The sequence below is a fragment of the Zalophus californianus genome, chromosome 10 (assembly GCF_009762305.2).
Source record: "Zalophus californianus isolate mZalCal1 chromosome 10, mZalCal1.pri.v2, whole genome shotgun sequence".
NCBI classification, from domain to species: Eukaryota; Metazoa; Chordata; class Mammalia; order Carnivora; family Otariidae; genus Zalophus; species Zalophus californianus.
In genome coordinates, this window is record NC_045604.1 from 70,481,979 (window position 1) to 70,506,475 (window position 24,497).

The 24,497-nt window shown below is 54.5% G+C and overlaps 2 protein-coding genes across 10 annotated transcripts in view; one reads left to right on the forward strand and one right to left on the reverse strand.

Moving 5' to 3' along the window:
- Positions 1–17: 17 nt before the first annotated feature.
- Positions 18–15,873, forward strand: GNPTG (N-acetylglucosamine-1-phosphate transferase subunit gamma). 2 transcript variants are annotated; one of them, XM_027611138.2, is made up of 12 exons: positions 18–101; positions 178–235; positions 317–384; positions 12,835–12,889; positions 12,956–13,039; positions 13,126–13,219; positions 13,297–13,411; positions 13,490–13,572; positions 13,652–13,780; positions 13,865–13,946; positions 14,043–14,167; positions 15,315–15,873. In XM_027611138.2, exons 1-11 carry the CDS (start codon positions 50–52, stop codon positions 14,138–14,140), a joined length of 918 nt encoding a protein of 305 aa, XP_027466939.1. In that variant the 5' UTR covers positions 18–49; the 3' UTR covers positions 14,141–14,167; positions 15,315–15,873. The 2 variants fall into 2 exon arrangements, with proteins under 2 accessions (XP_027466939.1, XP_027466938.1); XM_027611137.1 differs by lacking the exon at positions 15,315–15,873 and having other exon boundaries at positions 14,043–14,378.
- The window catches only part of UNKL (unk like zinc finger), a 33,332-nt gene continuing 24,493 nt past the window's right edge, over positions 15,659–24,497 (reverse strand). For 4 of the 8 annotated variants that reach the window (XM_027611133.2, XM_027611128.2, XM_027611127.2 and 1 more), the window contains 5 exons: positions 18,718–18,810; positions 18,269–18,496; positions 17,456–17,658; positions 17,126–17,362; positions 16,015–16,434 (listed from right to left, as the gene is read on the reverse strand). In XM_027611133.2, coding sequence (XP_027466934.1) covers positions 16,279–16,434; positions 17,126–17,362; positions 17,456–17,658; positions 18,269–18,496; positions 18,718–18,810 — 917 coding nt within the window. In that variant the 3' untranslated portion in view covers positions 16,015–16,278. Of the gene's footprint in view, positions 15,794–16,014; positions 16,435–17,125; positions 17,363–17,455; positions 17,659–18,268; positions 18,497–18,717; positions 18,811–23,185; positions 23,483–23,715; positions 23,851–24,497 lie in introns of those variants that run through there. The other 4 variants (XM_027611129.2, XM_027611134.2, XM_027611135.2 and 1 more) reach the window with 4 other exon arrangements.

Genomic DNA, 24,497 nt, shown 5'->3' on the forward strand with positions numbered 1-24,497 from the left:
CGCCACTTCCGGCCCAGCGGCGCCCACGTGACCGCGCGCGCGGGGAGCGATGGCGGCGAGGCTGGCGGGCTTCCTGCTGCTGCTGGGGCTCGCAGCGCCCGGTTAGTGTCCCTGCGTCCCGGGACCCCTGGCGTGCGCCGCCACCCGCCCGCCTCCTCACCGCCCCGTTCCCCGCAGGGCCCGCGCCCGCCGCTGCCGCCAAGATGAAGGTGGTGGAGGAGCCCAACGCGTTCGGGTGAGCGGCCCCGCGGGGCGCGGCGGGGCGCGGAGGGACAGCCCAGAGCCCGGCTCCCCCTGACCCTGCCGCTCCTCGCAGGCTCAACAACCCGTTCCTGCCCCAGACTAGTCGCCTCCAACCCAAGAGGGATCCTTCACCCGTGTCTGGTGAGTGCGGGACCCTGGCCGCGGACATGGGGGCGGCCAGGGAGGGAAGCGGGGAGCCGGCGCGGGTTCCCGGCTCGGGTGGACGGGGGCAGCCTGGGATGAGGGCCCTGAAAGGGCCCGGAGGCTCGTGCATTCGTTTGTCAGCCTTTCAGAGTTTTGAGTGCACCGTTAGTATTCCAGAACGTTCTAGTACAAGTTAAATAGTTACCCCCGGATTTAGTCCTCTTTAATTCCTTTTGTGAAGGTGATCTCAGGTAATAGTTGGCCACAGACGTCTTTTGTGCTTTTACGTGCGTAAGTGTACAAGGAAAAACGTGCATTAATGTGGTTTGGTGCTTTCTGCCGCTATTTTTTAAAACGTATTTTTTGCCTTTTTTTGAACACGGACTACACAGGTTTGCTCATTTGCTGCTGTTGCTCGCCGTGTGCCTTCATGGTGGTGAACACTGGCCTTCACTCTTCTCACTTGATACTTAGTCTTTCATAGGATGGCGCTGCGTCCTTCTCTCGTCAGATGTTACGTTTAAATTTGTTGGTCGTTAGAAGCAATGCTGTGGAGAACATCCTTCCGTATGGATTGTCTGTTTCTAGGCTGTGTGCGTGGTTTCCAAAGGCAGGATCCCTGAAGTGGAATGGCTGGGTCGTCAAATGAGAAACACGGGAAGCAAAAAACCCAGTAATGTTTTTTATTGAGCACTACTGTGTGTTAGGGTCTGTGGTGGGAATGCAGAAATGAGCAAAACGTAGAGGGCTTGTTCTCTCTTCGTGACAGTCTAATGGGGGGAGTGTGCGTGTGTGCGCCAATAAAGAAGTGGGTGAAACGTAGAATGCTTGATGAGAAATACTCTTGTCGGTCTGGAAAGCAGAGACAAAAGTGTGTGTGAAGAGGTGAGCGTTGTTTTGGGAACTGCCATTTTATTTTTTTTAAGATTTTATTTATTTATTTGACAAAGAGACACAGCGAGAGAGGGAACACAAGCAGGGGGAGAGGGAGAGGGAGAAGCAGGCTTCCTGCCCGCCGAGCAGGGAGCCTGATGCACGACTTGATCCCAGGATCCTGGGATCATGACCGGAGCCGAAGGCAGACGCTTAACGACTGAGCCACCCAGGCGCCCTGTTTATTTTATTTTTAATTCTTGTTAAGTAAACTGTACACCCAGTGTGGGGCTTAAACTCGAGACCCCAAGATCAAGAGTCATATGCTGTAGGGACAGAGCCACTTAAATAGGGGATTCAGGAAAAAGCTGAGAAATGACATTTTGGCCAGAAGCTGAAGGAGGAAAGGACGTGAGGGAGGGATGGGGACCTGTGGGAAGAGGAGTCCCACAAAGGGCCGGGGGCAGGCGGAGGCCTCCAGCAAGGACGCCCAAGCCGGAGGGACTGGGCGTGGGTAGGATGCACTCAGGGAGCAGGTGTGAGATTTCACTCTGAACAATTCTATCCGTTTTTTATTACGAAAAGTATTGAAAAGAAAAATGGAGAAATGGGACAGTGGACACCTGTGTGCTCTGCACCTCTGGGAACGGTTCACATTTGCCTGGTCCTCCTCTCTTTCATCATTTTGAAAAATGTGAATTTCCATTTTGCTGAACCATTTGAAACTAGATTACAGACATTATGACACTTTATCTGTAAATAGTTCCAGGATGGATCCCCTACCCCCCCAAAACTAGTAGTAAGTGTGTAAACAGTCCACATCCCCCAGTCGTCTCAGTGCCCTCTACAGCTGTCCCAAGCCCCCCTGCCCCAGGATTAGTCAAGGGTCACACGTGTATTTGGTTAATCAGGTGTCTGTAATCTTAAATCTGCAACAGGTCCCTCTACACGGTACCCCCTTTAAAAAAGGCTTTCATGACCTTGATTTTGGAGGAGTCCGGGCCAGTTGTCTTACAGAATGACCTGGATTGCTCTGGTTTAGGTCATTTGCCTGGTTCTCCTTTCTTTGGTGTGTGCTCCGTGAGTGGGGAGATAGGCTGGGAAGCTTGATTACTGTCAGGTGGTCAGGGTCAGTGGTCTGGACATGGATCCTTCCTAGCAAGGCAGTGGACCATGTGTGGCCTCATGTGGGAGGACAGTGCTTTGTGGCCAGGGTCCCTCCACTGTCCACACGGGCTTCTGCTCTTGGCGTGCGGGCTGCGAGCTGTCCCTGGGCTCTTGAGTGACCGCTGCGCCCAGGAGTCTCGCGTTCTTCCCCGAGGGAGGAGAGTGCGTGCCTACTTTCTGCCTCTCTCATGCCGCTGCATCTCCTAGCAGATGGCCTCTGACAAAGAATACCCTTCCTCTCCCCTCCTCTTTTCTTTTTGAAGACCAGTATCGGCTCATTTGAAACTGTATTTTTATTGAGCTATGGTTGACACATTCAGTTTGATGAAATGTGGCAGTTGATCACATCCATGTCCTTGTTGCCCAAAACAAGGTGGAGAACAATTTCATCAACCAGAAAATGCTGTGTTCCTTTCCACATCCTCCTTAGCGCTTTCGGGTGTCTGTCACTGTAGATGAGTCTCCTTCGTGCTTGGCCTCCAGCTACATGGAGTCCCAGAGCGTGCGTTCCCGTGTCTGGTTTCTTTCCAGCCTCGTGTTTCTGGGACTCATCCGTGTTGTTGTGTATCACTGTTGTGTATCACTGTTCTTTCTTATTGGTGAGTCCATGTAAGAACTGAAATTGAGTATGGCCCATAATTGCTTCTGTCATGCCTACGTCAGTGTCCTAGTTGAGGTGATGAACCAGAGCTGGGTAAGCATTGGGAGAGGCTGCGTGTTGGTACGTGGACCGTGGAGTAGGAGTTTTGCAACTTCTTGTAAGTCTCATTATTTCAAAAAGCATACACACACATATATGTGTTTATGTTGGGAGATCCATGTGACTTTAAGTTTCCAACTGAAATGTAGTATTACAGGGCTGGGGTTTTTTCCCTACGTTTTTCTAACATTGAAAAGCTGGGTTCCTTAATCACAAATATATTTACTGGCTAACTCCCATAATCACAGAAAATAGCTTTGGGATTATAATAACAATACTACTAGTAACATGAAATGAGTGGGTGAGGCTTGGGTTTTTATGCAGTTCATTTTAGGATGTGTCCAACCAGGGACAGATGTCAGAGCTCTGTGGTGCAAGGCTGAGCACATCCGTGTCTAATCTCTCTGACAAGCACTTTGGGTCAGATGTTTCTACCTGTGCTCAGTGGTAGTGCCTGCTATACATCTTTTTCACTTTCGATTTTCACTAACTTTAAAACCCTTTTTTAAGTTTTTGTTTTGTTTTTTAAGAGTCATTTATTTTAGAGAAAGCACTCAAGAGCGGGGTGGGCGGGGAGAGCCGCAGAGGGAGAGAATCCCAGGCAAACTCCTCACTGAGCCCAGAGCCCCACCTGGAGCTCGATCCCATGACCCTGAGATCATGACCTGAACTGAAATCAAGAATCGGATGCTCAACCGACAGAGCCCCCCAGGTGCCCCGGTTTTTCCTTGAGTTTAAACAGTTTTGTGATAGGGCCGATTTGGAGCACATGGGAAAGTGGGAGGGAAGGACGTTGAGGCCCCAAATCCCGGCACTCAGCCTCAGCCCTCACCGGCAGCCCTGTTCTTACCACTTAGCTCATTTGTAAATCTTTTGGTCGTCCTAAGGGCATAGCCATGTTATCTTCTTCACGCTTTAAAAAAACGAACACCACCACTAATTCCTTCAATAAAAATCCTGTCAGTGCCTTAGGTTTCTAACGGTCTCTCATCGTTAAGAGCTGGTTTGTCCAAGTTGGTGTTTCTGCTCCGTGTGCTGTGGCCTCATGGACTTTGTCTCTGGATCTATAGCTCCCCTCCCTGTTCGCTCATAATTTCTTTATTGAAGAAACTGGGTCAGTTGTTTACCACATTCTGAATTTTGTTCATTGCGTTCCTGTGGTGCTTAACATTTCTTTTTCGTGTTCGCTGGAATAAAGAGCGTTGTGTTTTTTTTTTCCCTTTCCAATCTAGTGCCTTTCATTTGTTTTTCGTGTGTCTTGCACGGGCCAGGCCTCCTGTGCTGCTGAAGAGCCGCTCTCCCTTCCTTGCTCCTTGCTCAGCATCCCTCTGTCGGCTCAGGCGTCCCCCCTTGGTCGGGGAGAGGAGGTTTCCTCTTCTGCCTGCTTGCTGAGTTTTCACTGTGTGAATGGATGGGAATTGTGTCAAATGCTTTTCTGTACCTATTGAGATGGTCAGAGAGTTCGCTTTTTCCGGCTGTTTATACAGTGGTTAGTGGGAATTTGTGAATGTTGAGCCAATCCTGTATCCTTGGAATGAACCCCACTCGGTCAAGATGAGTCCACACGTTTTATATGTTGCTGGATTTAAATTGCTAATTATTTCTGACCTGCTTTTTATTTCTAGAATTTCAGTTTTTTTCTATTTTCTACATAACTGCTGAGACTTTATTCCTGTTTTGTTTTACTCCCTTAAACATGTTGTAATAACTGCTTTAAAATTCTCTTCTGCTGCCAGCATCTGCGCCGTGTCGGGCTTGAGCCGCAGTGGTGTTTTCCTTTTCTCTCCGGTGTGGCTCGCACTGCCTGCGTGCTCACACATCTCATATTTTTGGAGTAAGTTCTTGACGCGGGCTCGGCTGTGCTCCTTTGAAGAGCATGATCTGTTCAGACAGATCTGAGCCCACACTCGGGCCCTGCTGGGTCTCTGGCTTTGCAGGCCTCCCCCCAGGTGTGTGTGTGTGTAGGGCTGGGCCAGGGAGCCCCGCAGGGCTCGTAGGCAGTTTCAGGCTGCCCTGTGGTGCATTTCTTTTTGTTTTTTTTTAAGATTAAAAATATATATGTAAAGATTTATTTTAGTGAGAGCGAGCAAGCAGGGGACAGGGGGCAGAGCAGAGGCACAGAGAGAGAGAGAGAGAGACTTAGACTTAGACTCTATGCTCATCACGGAGCCCGACACGGGGCTCGATCTCACGACCCTGAGATCATGACCCGAACTGAAACCAAGAGTTGGACACTTAACCGACTGAGCCACCCAGGTGCTCCTAAGATTAAAAATATTTAAACTCTTCTTCATAAATATTTTTAACATCTTTTTTTTCCAACTAAAAAACAGAATGGATAGCATAAACATGGTTTAATAGATTATATTCATGGCTTGGAAAAAATTACCTGACTGCTCCCTGCTCAGCGAGGAGTGTTTCTCCATCTCCCTCTGCCCCCCCACATGCGCATTTTCTCTCAAATAAAAATTTTTTTAAAAATTACCCAACAAAAATGTAAAGGCTTTCAAAACAGGTATAAAGGGTGAATGTTAAATTATTCTAAGATTCTTAAATGGGCCCCATTTGCTCAAAATGTACCAAAGGTCCAACTATTTTTCTACAAAGTGTGCCCAAGAAGTATCGGGTGTACATGAGTTAGGCAGAAATATCCTCTCCAGCCACCTCACTGGGCTATTCCTTCAGAAAGCAAACCTAATCTTTGCAGGTCTCCTGATAAGGTTTTTAATGTAGTTGTTTCCAAAGATGTGAAAAGAAGGTGCTACAATACTGCCGTCAAAGCCAGCGGCGCTTTGGGCACTGCACGTGCAGTGGGGAGCTGGTGCTGGGGGCACGGGGCCTCCCGCCCCAGGCTGGGTCCATTCTGGTGACTTCAGAAACTCTTGAGACACTGAGTTTTCAGGACTGTCCCTTTTTAGAAAATGCTTATTCCCAAACCAACTAACGTGATTGAACAAATGTACAATCTCTAAAAATGCTGAGTGGGCAAACAAAAAAACTCTCTACCAGGCGGAAGAAAAGGGTGTGAGCAGTTTTCTTCAGTATGGCCCTCAGCCAGGGGAAGGCCCGCTCCCGTCCGCACTGCTCTGCTTCAGTCTGAAGCTTTAAAGCACGTATTCTCAACAGAGCGAGGCTTTTCTGACAGATGGCTTTCATCTGGATGAGATTTGTTATAGACTGAAGAGTTCTGACCCATGAAGACGTGTGCATTTATAAAAGTAGTCCCACTGGACGCTTGATGTGTTTGGATTATGCAGCTCAAATAGTTTCCTACAAAATATTTTAGAGCTATTTTCAAGTAATTAAGACACAGCTTTCCAGTTTTACCACTCCTCCCCACCCAAATGTGTGTCCTTTACTGTGACTCAAGCTGGCTTCCAAAACAGGTGTCCAAAGGTTGCCTTAGGAAAGGTAAGCGAAGGGCTCGGTATTTACCAGGTGACTTTACCTCTAATCCAGAGCAGGGCGGTGAGACACACAGAGAAAGCAGTCTCAGAAAAAGCCCATTCTATTAATTAAGCTTTGCTTTTTAAAAGCCACTAGTATTTTTTCCAAAACAAAACCTTTAATGTGAAAATCTTGAGTTTTATGAAAATAATGTAGTGCAAGGATTTTCTTTAAGCTAATGATTAAAATCAGATGTCCGGGAGAGACCCAATGGTTCTATTGAAGATTATTAGCTATTTTGTAAAGTCTGGCATTTAAAATTTAAAGTGAAAACACAAAGATCACAACAGTTACACTGCACAGTTTTCAATCTCTTACTGAATTTTTTAAAAACCACTATTTTGAGCACGTGAAGCACACAACAAATACAGTTTAAAAAAGTTCTGTGAAAAAATTTCCCATCATTATGACAAAAGTAATCTCTTTCAGCAATTAAGTCATAATTCTAAAAGGGAATGTAAGTTAATCGTGGATTTAGAAGAGCTGAAAGCAACACAGGTGAGCAAAAGAGTGTGGACATTCAGACCCCGGGCACCAGTGAGCTCAGGACTGATCCCAGTGGGCGGCAGGTCTCACGGGATTCCGTGGGACTCGGAACCCAGAGTTCATGTGCAGATTTCCCACGTTTTCCAGAACGTGAGCTTTGATCTTGGTCTTGTGTCTTTAGAATGGAAGACTGAGAATGATCAGTAGTTTGCCCAGGGCTCTGATGTCCTAGCGAAGCAGGGAGAGAGAACCACCCCGGTGTCGGGCAGGGAGAGCCCCCATGGGGGTGGAGGGGGCTGTCTGTCTTTTCCAGCAGGAAACCATGAGAAAATTTTGGAGACATTAAATGTCTTCTAAGCAAGAGCCTACACCCAACAGTAAGCCAGCTGCCTTCTCCCAGATACAACCAAACGGCTCATCTAACTTGTAGTTTCTGAAAGTAAAAATATTAATTTTATTTACTTTTTTTAATAACTGCTACCCACCCAGCATGAGGCTCGAACTCAGGTCCCCGAGATCAAGAGTTGCAAGCTCCTCCCACTGAGGCGGCCAGGAGCGCCCCAGCTTCTAAACCAGTGCTGTTTTCTTTTTCAAAAGCCACGTGTGTGCTCGACTGGTTTTCAGACACCACCTGCAGTTGTGGAGTTTGAAAATGAGGGTTTTCTTTTCCATAGTTGTCTAATTGCAAACATTTCCATGACTTCACTTGTCTGTTTTGTGCTCAGTAATGACAGCAAAAAAAAAAAACAAAACAGTGAACCGAGGAAGTGTACCCACCCCCATGAGGGCACTGTGGGGTCGCGCCCGTGTTCAGGGGCCTGGCAGCATGGCACCTGCTGAATTCTGTCAAGTACATGTTTTTTCTTCGAGTTTAAAGAATTGAAGGGCTGATCTGAAAACACTGACTGTAAATGCCTTTCAGCAGTTACTCTTCATCCGTTCTGAGCTTTGGGGCCGCTGTCCTTCCTGGGGGTGGCCCTGAGAAGGAAAACCCTGGGGGCTCATCCTCGGGGCCCACTGCCTTCCTGTGTTGCCCCGACTTCCCAGCTGCTGGGTCATCCCCCATCGTCCCTGTCGCTCTGGTCCGTGACACTGGGGTGGGCTCTGGAGCGCCCTGCAGGAGGGTTGGCCTGGTGTCAGCCGCGGTGGCCTCTGATACGGTTCACATTGTCCTTTGCTTCTCTCTACACAGATGAGGATGTCAGAACTCTCATGGGCTGTTACCATTAACTCATGGAAGTTCGTGCTCTTAAATCCGTAAGAGGGATTTTTCCTGCAAGGTCATGTTCCTCTATACAGTTTGGTTCACTTGCTTTGATTTTAGCTGTAGGGACTCACAGTCATCCTTTTAACTTTGAACATGTGAACGCGTTCATACAGTGCACACGTAAAGCTGTAGAGACAGGTGCGCTCAGACCACCCTTCCTGCCTCATCCCATTCTGTTGTGCTCCCTGTGAGGGGCCCGTTGATTGGTCCTTTTTTAAAATTGAGAGAAAGTAGATCTAGAACATTCTTGTAGTTCCAAGTGTACAATACGTGGTTCAGTATTTGTACATATTCCAAAATGATCACCACGGTATGTTCCTCCACGTCCTGACCGAAGTTTGCTGTTTTCCCACGTGCATGTGCACGCGCGTGTGAGAACAGCCATCCTAACGGGAGGGCAGTGGCTCGTTGTGGGTTTGAAGGTTTCCCTGATGACCACACCCTCCATGTCTGTGCACTGTGTTTGTAGAGCTGCTTCAGACTCTAGTCAATCCTTGTCCATTTTGGAATGAAGTGGTTTGGGGATGTTTTGTTGTTACAGGAGTTGTGTGTGTCCTGGAGATTACCCTTACTGGAAGTGTGAATTTGCAAGTGTTTTCTTGCGTTCTGTGGGTTGTCTCTTTCTCTTGATAGTGCCCTCTGATGCACAGAAGTTCTGTTTCCAAGTCCAATTCATTGGTTTTGTTTCTTAGAGTGCCTTTGGGGTCATAGCCAAGAAGTCATTGCCAAAGCCAATGTCCTAAGGATTTTTCCCCGTTTTTCTACTGCGCTTTTTTAGGCTTAGCCTCAAACCCATTTTGAGTTATTTTTGTATATGGTGTAAAGTAAGGTTCCGGTTTCTTCCTCTACGTCTGGTTATTGTTTCCCGGCACCATTTATTGAGAAAATGGCCCTTTCCCCACTGAATGGTCTTGACATCAGATCATAAGAACGGATGTTCAGGACCGTCTCTGGGCTCTGGGCTCCATCACCCCACCTGTGTGCATGCCAGCACCACACTGTTTCAGTCTGTGGCTTTGAAGCACGTTTTGAAATCAGGGATTGAGTTTTTCAACTGTTCCCTTTTTTTTTTCTCTTAAGATTTTATTTATTTATTTGACAGAGAAAGACACCGAGAGAGGGAACACAAGCAGGGGGAGTGGGAGAGGAGAAGCAAGTGTCCCGTGGAGCAGGGAGCCCGACGCGGGGGGGCTTGATCCCAGGACCCTGGGACCATGACCTGAGCCAAAGGCAGACGCTTAACGACTGAGCCACTCAGGCGCCACTCAGCTAACTTTGTTCTTTTAAAGATAGTTTTGGCTATTTGGGGTTGAGATTCCATTTTAATTTTAGGATGGGTTTTCCTATTTCTGCAAACAAATTTTCCTGGGATTTTGATACAGACTGAATTAGGTCATTTAGGGTACTATCACATTTTAAGATTAAGTTTTCCTGTCCGTGAACACAGGGCTTCTATTTATTTCATTTATTTATATCTTTAATTTTAGTCAGCTGCATTCTGTAGTTTGTACAAGTATTTTGCCTTTTTGGTTAATTCCGACTATTTTTCTTTTCAATACTCTTTATATGGAGTTGCTGAATTTCCTTTGTGGATTGTTAGTGTAGGGAAACACACCTGGTGTTTGTCAGTGTCATGTCCTGCAACATTGGGAACAGACTTTTGTGGACTCTCTCCACACGCGATCCTGGCAACAGAGTTGTATTTCTTCCTTTCCAATTTGGATGCCTTTTCTCTCTTTTGTGCCTAATTGCTGTGGCTATAACTTGCAGTGTGCTGCTGGAACAGGGAGTGCAGTGCAGAGCGCGTCGTCGTCTTGTTCTGGATCTGAGGAGGAGCGCGTTGGGTCTCGCGCCGCCCTGCATTGCCCACAGGATGCACGCTGTGGGGTCTGCCTCAGTGGCCTCCGTTGTGCTGCCGCTTTTCTGCTTTTCGTTTGTGGAGTGTTTGTCATGAAAGGGGGTTGAATTCTGTCAGGCGCTGCTTTCTGCAACAGCCAAGTGGCCGTGGGGTTTCCCCCCCTTCCTTCTGTTATGGATTATATTGTCAGATGTTGAACCGTCCTCGTATTCTGGGAATGAACCCCACTTGGTGTAGGATCCCTTTAATGTGCCGTTAAAGTGCATTTGCTGGTGTTTTCGTTGAGGATTTTCTGCATTCGTGTTCATGATGGATCTTCGTGACTTTGGTGCCAGGGTGACACTGGCCTCGGAGGCTCTGGGAACATGTGAGGACGACTGATCAGTTGGGTTTCTAGGAATGTGTCCATTTCACAAAGGTGGTCAATTTGTTGGAGTAGGTTTCTCATCGTATTCTCCTGTCTTGTTCCTGCAGAGTTGGCAGAGTCCCCCCTTTCATACCTGATTTTAGGAATTTCAGTGTGGGGTTCTCTGTCCAATCTAGCTAAAGGCTCATCGATTTGTTGATCTTTGTAAAGAACCAGTATTGGGTTTACTGATTTTCCTTTTGCCTCTGCTCCAACCTTTTATGATTTTTTCCTTGAGCTAGCTTTGGGTTCAGTGTGCTCTTTGTCTAGTTCTGGAAGGTGTAAAGACTCAGGGTCTGGTTTGTCGCCCGTATCCGAGCCCCCTCGGCGTTGCTGGCACCGTGCCACGTGAGCCCTGGAACCCTGTGGTCACTGTTTCTGTCCCAGAGTGTTTTCTAATTTCCCTTGTGATTTCCTGTTTGACCCAGTGGTTAAGATGCTAATTCCCATATATTTGTGCATCCCCCACACATGCCCCTGCTGTGATCAGGAAGGAAAGCACATAGGTATAACCTAAGGTTAGTAAGAACTCGGATGGAGCGTACTTGGTCTCCTAACGACATCCTGCTTAGGGTCTGGTCTGTTTGCGGTGGGGTCCAGGCTCGGGGGTGCTTCTCTCCGGGCTGGTGCATACCCTCGGAATGTACTTCAGAGGACATACCCTGTGGAACCAAAGTGGCTCGGCTTTGTGGCTTCTCTGTCTTTCCTCTGCTGCATTACTCCGTTGACATTTTCTTCCAGGTGACACACTTGATTTCACTCTCATTTCCGCTTGTGTATATCCCATGTCTATTTTCTCTGTGGAAACCATGGGGGTTAGTAACATTGGAAGTGACTAAATTCTAATTTGAATTTTTTCAACTGTCAGATCCCATACAAACACTCCCGTCAGCTCTGCCCCTCCCCCAGCCCGGTCACCAATCCCACGGGCAACCCCCTTGGACTGGGTGCCACCAGCAAAGGCTTGTGATGCCGTGTCATGCATCCGTCTTCCAGAGTCTGTAGATTGATCCTCCCGGCCGTGCAGGCTGGCCGTGGATTCATGTTCACTGGAGAAGCAGACAAACTTGCTCCGTCTGGACGGGCACCCTGAAGCCATCAGGAACCCCTCAGCCGGCACCCTGCGGCGACTTAACTCTGCCTCCGTGGGGAGGGTTGTTCTGGATGCGGAACCGTTGAGCTGCCCTCTGACCCGCACGCCATCTGTGCGGAGCCCCGCTGAGAAGCTCGGGGACGTTGCCTACGTGTGACGGTCTTCGGATTTCTCACGATCTTCTCGGGTGTCTCGGTGAGGGTCGGAGCCTCGCCTGCTTGCAGTTCAGTGAGCGTCCTGGATTTGTAAATTCACGTCTTCTGTCCAGTTGGGAAGTTTCTGCTGGGGCTCCTGCTGTCCTCCGGGGGCTCCCATGTGGTGCCCACAGCTCCGCGGCAGTTGACTGGTTCTTCCATCTGCTCAGATGCTGTTGACCCTTCCTGCAACTTCTTTACTTGGCTTGTATTTTTCAGCTGCAGCATTTCTCTTCTGGTTTCTTCTTGTAATATGTTTTTGTCCATATTCCTTTAGTTCTTGGAGCATATTTAAGACTGTTTGGAAATCTTTCCTAAGTCCGGCCTCTGGGCTGCTCCTGGGACGGTTTTGTCCTTTCCTTTGGTCACGGCTATGTTTCCCCTGCTGCCTTGTGAGAATTTGTGGAAAACAGGGCTCTGTGCTGGGCTCCTCGTCAGCCATTTGTGCGTGTGGCCGCTCTCGGAGGCCTGCCTTTCCCAGGCTCCCCCCACTGCTCTGTCGTCAGTGTCCCCCCATAAGCTCCTGCCCCAAACTCCTGCAAGGCTCTATGCCCCCTGCAGTTTTCGTGAGCCATGCCCACCTTTCCTGCTTGAGATCCAAGGTAGGCAAAGCGGAGACCAGTCCTCAGTCAGCCCCAGCCTGTTGGGAAGTTGCAGACAAGCTGGCCTGCACCACCACACCAGGGGGCAGTGGCAAGTACAGACAGCCCAGGACTGGTCCCACGAGCTTGAAGGTGGCTTGGTGCTTGCTTGGCTGTGGTCACCCTCTGGTGCTTCAGAACTCCCATAAGGTTGGTTCAGCTGGTTTCTGGTTCTTCTGTTTTCCTTACGTCAGTCAGGCCCCTGTGCTCGTCTCAAGTTTAAACCGACCTGCCTTTCTCTGGAAGGTCTAGTCTTGGGGGCTGTTCGCGCACCTGCACTCCACACTCGACTTGGTCTCTTGTGCTGTTTTCCAGGGCCCGCGCACCTCTTCAGGCTTTCTGGCAAGTGCTTCAGCCTGGTGGAGTCCACGTGAGTGAGGGGAGGTGGGGGCGGGGGCGGGGGCCGGGACCCCCCCTGACGCACCTGTGCCCCCAGGTACAAGTACGAGTTCTGCCCGTTCCACAACGTGACACAGCATGAGCAGACCTTCCGCTGGAACGCCTATAGTGGGATCCTGGGGTGAGCCAGGGGCGTGCGGGCAGGTGGTCCCAGGCCCCTGGGCTGGTGCCCGCCCCCCCCATCCCGCCTCACGTGTTCTCCCTCAGCATCTGGAACGAGTGGGAAATCTCCAACAACACCTTCAGGGGCATGTGGATGAGGGACGGCGACTCCTGCCGCTCCCGGAGCAGGCAGAGCAAGGTGGGACCATGGGGGAAGGGCCCAAGGATGCGGGGACCCAGCTTCCCCCCACCTGCCCACCAAGGCTTTCCCCACAGGTGGAGCTTACCTGTGGGAAAAGCAGCCGCCTGGCGCACGTGTCTGAGCCGAGCACCTGTGTTTATGCGCTGACGTTCGAGACGCCTCTCGTCTGCCACCCACACTCCTTGTTAGGTAGGACCCTGGGGCCGGCCCGGGGTGCAGGTGGGGGCGCAGGGGAGTTCGGCTAAGGGGGCGTCTGTTGAATTGTAGTGTACCCGGCCCTGCCCCCCGCCCTGCAGCAGCGGTGGGACCAGCTAGAGCAGGACCTGGCTGATGAGCTCATCACCGCCCAGGTGAGGTACGGGGCCGGTACCCCTTCGCCCGGGCGTGGCGCAGCCGCGAGCTGGCTCTTCCCTCTTCCTCCATCGCCAGGGCTATGACAAGTGGCTCAGGGTGCTTTTTGAGGATGCCGGCTACCTAAAGACCCCAGAACAAAGTGAATCGGTGCTGGAAGGAGGCGCCAAGGACCTGGCCTTCCAGACCTTAGAGAGCTGCCGTGAGGTAGGGACAGGGAAGGGTGCCTGGCCCCGAGCTGGCCCCCACTGCTGGGCCGCACGCCCTGCCCTCGGAACTCTTGTGTTGTAGGCACATAAAGAGCTGGCGAAGGAGCTCAGGAGACTGAAGAGCGTGCTGACCCAGCACGGCATCCCCTACACCAGGCCTGCGGGTGAGTCGTGCCCCGTGCAGGGCCCCAGCGCACCTGGGGACCTGCTGCCTGCGGGCCAGGCTCTATGCTGACCCCTGCTGCTCACTGTTCTGGCAGAGACTTCCAGCTCCGAGCACGTGGGCCCCAAGACACCCCCAGACGGGACAGCGGAGCCGCTCCGAGGCGACCCAGGACTGCATGGGAACACCTTGTGACCTGAGACTGGCAGGAAGGGGAGGCAGGTGGGGGCCACTTCCTCTGCCTCAGGGCCCCGTGGGCTCTCAGGCTCAGCTCAAAGAGGCGACAGAATAAAGATGCAAAGTTTTAATTCCTGTACTGATAAAAATAATTCCATGAATTCTGTAAACCATTGCATAAATGCTGTAGTGTAAAAAAATTTAAACAAGTGTTAACTTGAAACAATTCACTACGAGTAAATGATTATGCATTATAGATTATGCATTATAAATACTACCTTCTGGGTTAAAGTTCCATTCCAGTAACATTCTCATCTAAATACTCAGAACAAACCTAGATGGAGGCTTCCATAAATTACTCCCCATGAAGCATCCACACTGAGCCGAGGTCTCCTGCGACCCCAGTCACACAAACAGCAGAGGCTGGACTGCGACCACAAGAGCCAAGAGGCAGGACGGCGCGGCCCCGGGGTGCCCGCAGGGAAGGCTTCCTCGGAGGGCCCAACAAGCAGTCCCCTGGGGGGGTCCTAAAAGTTCCACTCACGAGATTCTTGGGGGGGGCGCCTCAGCGCACGTACTGGGGGAGGGGTCCCCACGACGCCGCAGCTCCAGTCTCTCACTGCGTGGCAAGAACCGACCAGAGTAGCTTATACATAGACCTCAAGCTTAACTGTCCTTAGTTGTGTATAATTTGAAAACGTCTAGGCTACGTATTGGTAATAAACATTGTCCTGTTTCCCAAAGACGACCATAGGCCTGAAATGGGAAACAAGTGCATAAATATTAAAAAAAATAATTTTAAACGGTGGTAACAGTAGCACAAAATATACATTTCTAAGAGCTAATAAATCATCACTATGATTAAAAACAAAGATGCACTAAAACCAAGTCAATAGTCACCTTTAGTAATGCACTAGCTGCAGAACGTCATGGATCCACCTTCAAACAGAGCTATCGGTGTATCTTACGTTAAAAAAGGTTTTCAACCTCTTACTAAATATTTGGTTACTGATAAAAATTTTTACCGAGCCACTTTGCAGTTTACAAAATGCTATTAAACGTCTTTGGCAAAGCCACGGGTGGGCCGAGACTTCCAGGCCAGAGGGCCAGCCCCTGCTCCCGCCCCCAGCTCTGGCTGCCGCACGGAGAACAAAGTCTGGGTCAACTACAGACATCCTTTGCTTCTCCCCAGATTTCTAGGGAAAAACGACCCAATGCAGACCAGAGAAGATTCAAGTCCTCACCAAAACCACACCCGTTCTCAGGAGCGTTTCTGCCATGGCTGGGCGGCTGGGCTCTCTCTGCAAGCCCGGGGTCACTGGAGTGGCTGTGGTAATCGCCAGGCTACCCTGCAGCCTGGGAGCCTCACCCCTGCAAGCTGGCATCCATCCGGCTGCAGGAAGCGGCCGTGGGCAAGCCTCTGGTCTCAAGCCACCCGAGTGGGAGCCAGGACACCCTCCTAGCAGGCTCACGAGGCTACAGAGGCTCAGGCACGGCTTTGTGAAGTTAATATGAGAGCCTCCACCATCGGGGCCCTGGGCCGCGCTTCCCCTCAGAGGAACACACAAACCCGAGGGAAGGGCGTCCTCCGCCCCTCGTGCGAGGCTCAGGCACTTAGAAAAGCGGCCGCGGGTCACGGAGCATGATTGGGCTCAGCGCCACTGCATGGTCCTGGAATATAAAACTCCAATTAATGTGCGTGTGCACGCAATTAGGAGTCCCTTTCACAAAATTAAAAACCTCTAAATGTGTCTTTCGGTATCACTGCTATAAATACGATTTGCACTTAATTTGAAAACTATAAAAAATCCTAGGCATTTCTCACTACTAGATAAAATGCTCATTTCATAAGTACTAATTTCAGGATAGGAAATCTAAGATCTTTACCATACCATGAATTAACAATAAACTGATAGGAAATGGTATAAGTTCACAGTTCACATATAAAGCTTCATATTATCGCATATTAAAAAAACACAAACCTAGGAAGCAGCTTATAGCAACTCAGAATGTCTAACGCCCCGGTTTACAAAGTGCTTGGCGGGGTCACAGTGCGTCATTCCCAAGCCCATGGGGCCGGCCGAGTGGGCTCTGGGGGTGCGCCCGTGAGGTCGGAGAGGAGCAGGCCGGAGCCCGGGGTGGGAGCGCCAGAGCGGTCACCACGGGAGGGGCTGACCCTCACAGTAGGGGCAGGGGGGCGCGCCCGCGGCGCATGGCTCACAGAGCACGCGGTGCTGGCAGGGCTGGAGGACGGCGTCGCGGGCCCGCTCCCGGCACACGGCACACTGCTTCGCCCGCAGCTGGAAGATCACCTGCAGGGCGAGACACGGGTGGTGGTGGGGTCGGGTGGCATCCAGCAGAACCGAGGCCCCAGGAAAGCCATGGATGGGGCCGTCCGTGGGTCATCGGGGAATGTGGCCCCAGCTGCAGAGTGAGGGCCAAGGGATGCCCCCGGAACGAAGGTGGGGGCGGGAGAGCCCTCACAAGACGCCAGGAGCTGAGCTGCCACACCGGCGTGGGAAGGGGCAGCCAGGCAGGCGGCCACCTCGAAGGCCTAGGCCCAGACAGAGGCCCCCAACCGACGTGCTGTGGCCAGCAGGCTTGAGCGTCTGGGCTTATGGGGACCCTGACTTGGGACCCGGGCCTCCGGCCACAAGAGCAGCCAAAGCCTGGGGGACTGTGCCTCAACGGCCACTGGAGGGATAGAGAATGTGAGGGCCGTGGAACCTTCCAAATGCTCCAAGGTCTCACCACAGGCCCTGGTGTGAAAGAGATTAACAGCCGAGGGCAGTAAAGGTGAAGGATGGAAGCAGACAGACATCTACCCAGGAACCCCAGAGGGCGACCTCTGTGACCTCACAGAGGTGCTGCTCCAGCTCCGACCCCGTGGGGCGGGAGGGGCACACACCTTGTCCTCGGAGAGCAGAGGTGGCGGGGAGGGGGGATGGATGGGGTCTGGTGAGGAAGACCGGGGTGCCGTCCAGGGCCGGAACCAGGACTCACCCCATCCACGGCTTCCAAGTCCAGGCGCAGCTGACTCTGCAGGGAGTGCAGCTTGGGGAGAGGAACGGCACCCAGGTCGGCACAGCGCTGCAGCCCCCGGCCCTCCAGCTCTTCCCGGAGCCGCCGGAACTGGGCCTCCACCTCCTCCTTCTTCTGCAGCGCCAGGTCCCGCGCACTGTCTGCAGCCAGAGCCCGCTCCTTCGCCTCCTTTGCCTCCCGCCGCCATGCGTCACAGGCCTGAAACCCGGGGCAGGGGCGGGCTGCAGCAGCGACACGCGGTGCCCCCCGTCACGGGCGCGCCTGCCCCACCCCTGCCCCCGCCCCACTCACCTGCTGCACCTGCTGCCAGGACTCCTCCCACTGCCTGATCTTCCTCTTGGCCTCGTCCAGCTGCCGCCTGACGCGGGCCAGCTCTGCGCCGTTCGGACTCGCACTTGAGGACGGGGCGGGGCCGGTGTTCAGGATGGGGGACGGGCTGGGAGAGAAGCTGCCGGAAACAAAGTCCCAGATGCTCCCGGGGACGCCGTTCAAGCCTGAGCACAGAGGGGACAGGAAAGGTCACTGGCCATGGTGCTGAGACCCCCACCTCTGGGCCCCGCTGACAGTGACCCCTGCCCCTGCCCCCCTTCCCAGCTGCTCAGGCATCTAAGCAGAAGAGGACATGAAGTCGGGGCTGTCCCTGCACCGTCCCTGGCCCCCGAGCCCCACCCCCCGCCTCAGTCGGCAGGCCCCACAGCTGCGGGGATCGCCTAAGGTAGAGGTGTGCGCGCGCGAGAGTAAAGTGATACTTAAAATACTCTTAAAATACGATGAGTTACCTTGGATGAGTTACACAAGGTAACGTCTCCCAATAAAAAATACAACAAGGACTGGCGCCATTACTGTTGTGCCGGTCAGTGTGCTTGGCGCCAGGTCTCTAGTGACATCACAGGTCCCAGGGCCTGAGGCCCACCACCACGCACAGGTGACAGCTGGGGCCATCCCGTGTTCACGCCCCAAGGCACCCTCAGTGGACTGGACAGGGGACCCCTCAGGCGGTGGCCGCCCCTGAGATCGGGCAGTGCAACCACGTGGGGGTGCAACGCACACCCCCCCCCACGGACATCACGCAGGGCAGGCATGTCCCCACCAGCATCTGCTCACCTAAGGAGCTGTAGGAAGCAGCCGAGGAGCCCAGTGCTCCGGGCTCTGATCTGAGGGCTGGCGGCTGCTGGGGGGGCGTCATGGCTGAGGAGACGAGTGGCCCTGACAGGGACTGGGAGAGGGAGCTCAGCGGGGAGGTGGACAGCGATGAAGACGAGTGCAGGGATGGGGAGCGGGGCAGGCAGCCCGGGATGCTGACGGGTGCCGAGCCCCCCAGTGACCTCGGACCTGCAGAGAGCAGGGAAGCCAAATTAGCGGGTGGGGTGGGGGCAGCATGACCACGGTGCAGGGACGCAGCAGCCACGCCTGGGTCTCTCTGCAGAGACCATGTTGCTGAGATGGAGGTACCCCGAGGGGCCGGGGGCTGGGGACCTGCCCACCTGAGAACCGCCGCAGGGCTCTGAGGAGAAAGTCCGGCCCTGGCAAGAGCCCGTGGTGTGCCCTCCTACCTGCCGGGCCCAGGTCGCCGCTGTCATGCTCTTCCAGCTCTCTGTCTAGGGTTGTGAGGCCGACGTCACAGAGATGAAGCTCCAGAGCAGAACCTGGTGAGCCAGACGTCGCGTCAGCATGGGGCCACACCGCAGCCTGGCCCCATGGGGAGACCCGCTTTCTCCCCCAGACCACAGCGCTAGCACAGTCTCTGGGGCCCTGGTACGCTCTAGGCCCAGCTGCTAAAGGATCAGAGGCATCGAACAATGTGGGGCCCCCCACCTCCCAAAGCTTTCCCTTTCCTACAAGTAGGGGCCTCCCTCCCTTCACCCCCACCCCTGACAGTGGATCCTGGGGACCCAGCTCAGGCCCACCAGCCCCCAGAGCTTCTCAATTCAGCAGCTGCACAGCAGTCGACTCGGAAAAAGTGGCCAGAGGACCTGGCCCTCCGTGTGACTCCCAGGACACCGGCTGGGCCTGAGCTGCTGCTGTCTCCCCGGCCCAGGGTCTGCAGAAGAGCCCCCAGCACTGAAGGCGCAGCACAAGGAGGTCAGCTGGGCTCTGCCCTGCCCCCACCATGCACCCTCCCAGAAGCAGGTGGGCCTTTCCCGTGTGGCTGAGCCTTGCTCACCCCCTGCTGCCCGATCAGATGCATCAGGTACCGTCTCTGGAGGCCACAGAGCATCCCCCGTCCCCAGGCCCCCAGGACAGACCGCCTTTCCAAAGCCCAGGGAATGCACCGAGGAGGCCCTAGTTGAGCCTGCTTGTTCTGGGTCCGTGAGCCCAGCTTCCAGAGCCTTCTGCCTCTGCCCTGCCCCCAGCAGCCTAGTGTCAAAGTCCCCTGAACTGTGTCTGACAAATGACAGCAAGTCAGAACCACTGGTCATTTCTGACCACGTCCTGCCCTCGGCTGGACCCAGACTCCTGGCCATGTCAGACACGCCGCTGTGCCAGGGACATGCCAGGAAGCAGCAGGACCGTGACCTCTGCAAACGACTGCGTTAGAATCCAGGAGCGAAGGCTGAACCTGCCGGAGGCTGCAGAGAAGCTACTACCCCTTCAAATGAAAAGCATTTACCGGGCGCCTAGGTCGCTCAGTTGGTTAAGCGACTGCCTTCGGCTCAGGTCATGATCCTGGAGTCCCGGGATGGAGTCTCGCATTGGTCTCCCTGCTCAGCAGGGAGTCTGCTTCTCCCTCTGACCCTCCCCCCTGTCATGTGCTCTCTCTCAAATAAATAAAACCTTAAAAAAAAAAAAAAAAAAAAAAAAAAGAAAAGCATTCACTGTAATTACTGGGAAGGGGGTCGGGGGGAGACAGACTTCCAAACCGCCGGCTGCGGGACGCATGCAGAGCAGACTTGAGGTCCGGCCCATGTGGGGACCGCAGCGTCCTGGAGGCGGCCCAGTGCTGCCTAAGTCCCCAGAGCGCAGGCGCACATCCACCGTCCTCGGGCCACAGGCTCTGGCCTCCCTGGCGGGTGGAGGGGAGACGTGCTCGCCGGGGCTGGGACCCCAGGGGGCTGCACCGCCTGGCGAGACCTGTGCACTCCGTCAGTGCCGCTGCGCCCGTTCGCAGATGCGGCCAGGAGCACAGAGCCGCGGTACTATGCAGGCACGGCCCCCCACACCCACCCCAGCCCTGCTTTGGATCCCAGCCCCCAGAAGAATTTTACCAAGGTAAGCCTGCTGCCCCACCCATCACCCTGGCCTTGGACCTGCCCGCTCCAAAGAAAACACCCTTCCAACAAAGGTTTTAGGGGGTCCCACAGGTCCCATCCAGGAAGGAGGTGAGCATGCCGGACAGCAGCCGTGCCCCCCCCCCCCCAGCCCCATGCCAAGACAGCCAGGGAGCCTGCCGTGGCTCTGCACCCCCAGCAACCAAGAGTCGCAGGGAGAACGGACAGATGAGTCCCTCGGGGAGACACCGCCCGCCTGGGGCCTGCGCAGCCCCTTCCTCCTGTGGGCTCCCCCAAACCAGGCTTCTCTGGATCCCCCACCTGCTTGCCAGTGAGCTCCCTCCAGTACAGGGGCATTTGAATCCTGGGGCCGCCAAAACCAAGCACAACAGGAGGCAGCTTCCAACAGCGCCCCACAGATCCATTCTCGCTGTCGGGACCTAGAAGTCAGTCGAGACCAAGGCCTGCAGGGCCAGCTCCCCCAGTGGCTCCAGGGGAGGCTCTGGCCTGCTGGTGTTGCTGTCAAGCCCTGGCCGTCTTGGGCTGGTGGACACATCACCCCAGCCTTTGCCTCGACTGTCACACAGCCATCCCTCTGCATGTGGGCCAAACTACCTTCTTCTTTTAAAAAAAAATTTTTTTTTAACTTATTTGACAGAGAGGGACACGGCGAGAAAGGAAACACAAGCAGGGGGAGTGGGAGAGGGAGAAGCAGGCTTCCTGCCAAGCAGGGAGCCCGATGTGGGGCTCGATCCCAGGACCCTGGCTGGGATCATGACCTGAGCGGAAGGCAGATGCTTAACGACTGAGCCACCCAGGCGCCCCTAAACTACCTTCTTCTTATAAAGACACACATCACACTGGGTTAGGACCCATCCGAATGACCTCATTTTACCTAGTTTGCATCTGCAAAGACTGTTTCCACATAAAATCACATTCTCAGACAAAAAATCAGAACTGAGACCTACCTTTTGAGCACACATAATTCAACCGGCAATAATGGGAGCCATGGGAGCCATGAACAGACACCTGCCTAACCACCCTCTCAGGGGCTCTGGTGCTTGAACAGGCATCTCCCGAGTAGACCAAAGTCTCAGAACTCCTGGCACCCTCCCCGGACAGAACTGTGAACCGCCCAAAGGGTGCACCTGCTTCTGGGGCAGACACTGCAGACCCTGACACCACTCACCCAAGCCCACCCCTCGCTGACCAACCCCCACCCCTTCTTGAGATCCTGTCTCCACCTCACTCCAAACTGCCAAGCCTTGCTCTCCAGCCTTGTACCCATGCCTCCGTACCCCCCTGAAAAGGCAGCATCCCCCCCCAACCTTGCCCCTCTACCCTCTCTGAGGAGCCTGGTAGCCCCTCCAGTGCCTGCTCCATGCCCAAACACACCCAGCTTCGGGCCCTAACCCTCAGATGCCAAAATCCCCCAGTGCACTTTGCCGCTTCCTACCAGGAAGAGGCCAACTGCGGCATCAGCAGCTTCTCAAACTCTGTGGACACAAGGGCCTCCCTCGCTGGTGCACCAGGGCCCATGAACTCAGTAGGAGCCCAGCAGGAGACCTCAGCCCCTCCATCCTCCCTGAACCTGCACCAGTGAGGGCTCCAAGCTCCAGCTATCTCAGCAGGCTGGCCCTCATGCCCCACCAGCCCTGTCCCTCAAGTGGCCTTTCTATGATGCCAATCCCCCAGCACATTAGGAATCCTTCCTCCCAGAAAGACTGTGCCCCTTGGCGTGCTGGTAGACACTCAGGCCAGACCCAGCCCCCACTGCGGATCTTCCTCTCTGTCACACAACACTGCTGTAGGCTGCAGCCTGGCAGACCTTCCATCAGCTCCCCCTTGTCCTGTGAGAACTTCTGCTCAGCCTCACAAACCCTTGTTTTGCATGTCGGCCCAGACTTCAAGGGAACCTGGAACCCATGAAGACTCACCTGCTGAAAGCAAGCACTGCCCCCCACCATCTGCCCTGCCCCCATTGCTCCACGCTCTGCGCTGTGGCCACAAGGATGGAGGCCCAAACCCACCCTTCCTGTGCTGGCCTAGGGTCCCAAGCCTCTGTCCTGCACATGCAAATCAGCCAGACCTGACGACGGAGACTTAACCTTCAGCACCAGGTTAGGTACGGTATGCTTTAACCCGACAGTCCTAGAAACACTTTCTGAATAACAAAAGCACAAATGAACCAACAGATTGGGGAGAAGAAACTGAAGCAGGAGCCTTTCCTCACCTGGAAAAGATTTATCTTATCACGGTCCCCCACCCCCACCCCATGACTCAGCAGAGATACCCCCCTCCCCCAGCCTCAGGCGCAGAGGGGACACAGAGGGGCCGGCCTGCCCATGACAGCGCAGCCAGCGTGCCGGGGCGCACTGGATGCTCGTCTCAGGGGAAGACCCTTGTCTCCTCCACCTCACTGCTGAGTCAGACTCAGGTCCTCCGGGATATTCTCCCAAAGGAAGAACAGACTTTTAAGAAGACTTGAGCACTCAAAATCTAGAGCCAAATTACGAAAGCCGTGCCATCTGACCCAGAACCCTCCTGGCCCAACTACCAGGAACCACCCAGATGTTCATGAGAAATTAGCGGAGAGCTGCTGAATAATGGCCCTGGCAATCCCCAGATCCTGACGTGACACAGCACATTCAAGAGGCGATGCGGTCCTTCGGGGTCAAGGGACACGCAGGGACAATGCGCACAGTGCACAGAATTAAAGACCAGCACAGGGCAGCCCTGATGCCCGGATGCCCCCCCAGCACACCGTCCTCCCCTAATACAGGATGGAGAAGCAGCCGGCAAACCCACTCACCCACTGGCCTGAATTTCCAACAGTGCAGGCGACGATCCTGGGCATGACAAGGCAGGAACCCCAGCCTCACTGGGGAGCAAAAGATGCACCTCTCCCCCTGGAGAAGCCCCGCGGCTTCCCGCCCACGCAGGGAACCAGCGGGCGCCTCTGCAGAGCAGGTTCCCAAAAAGGGTATGTTTGCATTCACATCCCTGCACAGCCTCCAAGGAACCTGGTACTGACCCCTGGCTGTCACACCTGCCCTGCACACAGGCAACTACAACGGGTATGAGCAGCATCTGGAGGTGAGGGGAAGTGCACCTGGGGAGGAGGAAGGTACGGGCGGGGGGAGGGGGAGAGGAGACACTCTTAGCCTGGCCGGGGGGTGGGGGGGTGCACCTGGGGAGGAGGCACACCGGGGAGGTGGAAGGAGCGGGGAGGTGAGAGACGCACCTAACCTGGGGGCATGGGCACCTGGAGAGGAAGCGCAACCGGGGAAGGGGCTTTGCGCCCCTAGCAGGGAGGCGCGTCGAGAGGGGGTTGGCTCTCACCTCGCCCGGGGTGCACAGCCAGTTCCGCATAACGACAACCCACACCCAAACGGCAAGGGGCTGACGATGCTGACTCACCGTCCCCCGCGCCGCCGCCGATTCAAACGCAGCCCGCGCCCTGCCCGCCCCGCGTCGGCCCCGCCCCCGGTGACGTAAATTAGACCCGCCCGCCCACCCGTGCCGGCCCCGCCCCCGGGTGACGCACCCTTCGATCGGCCCCGCGTCAGCCCCGCCCCGAGTGACGTAACCCTGAGACCCGCACCACCCACGCCGTGCCGGCCTGGTCCCCGAACGTCAAGACCCTCCGACGCGCCCCGCGCCAGCCCAGCCCCCTCTGACGCAGCCCTTTGACCCGACCCGATCCGGCCCAGCCGCACCTGTCCCAGGGCCGCGGACAGGTGCGCGTGGGCGGGGCCAGCCAGCCTGAGTCCTCCGAACCCCCAATCCCTCGCCGCCCTGTGTGTGGGCCCCGGGCGGGGCGCGCACCTCCTGACACAGGCACCTGCCCCTCCAGCCTCTTGGCGCCTCGAGGCAGCGTGCCCAAACCCCAGGTCCAGGTGCACGCGGGGGCTTCGCTCGGCAGGGCCGCTTTTGTTCAGGGAAAGGGTCTTCGCTCGGGGCGGACCGGCTCAGGTGTGAGCACGCTGTGGCCCAGGGCCAAGCCGGGGTCAGGATGAACACGCCCTGCCCCTGCCCTCGAGGTCACTGCGAGCCCGCGGCCCCGCGGCCAGGCCCTCCGGCCCCTCCATTGTCCGTCTGGTGTCGGCATGAAGGCTCTCCCG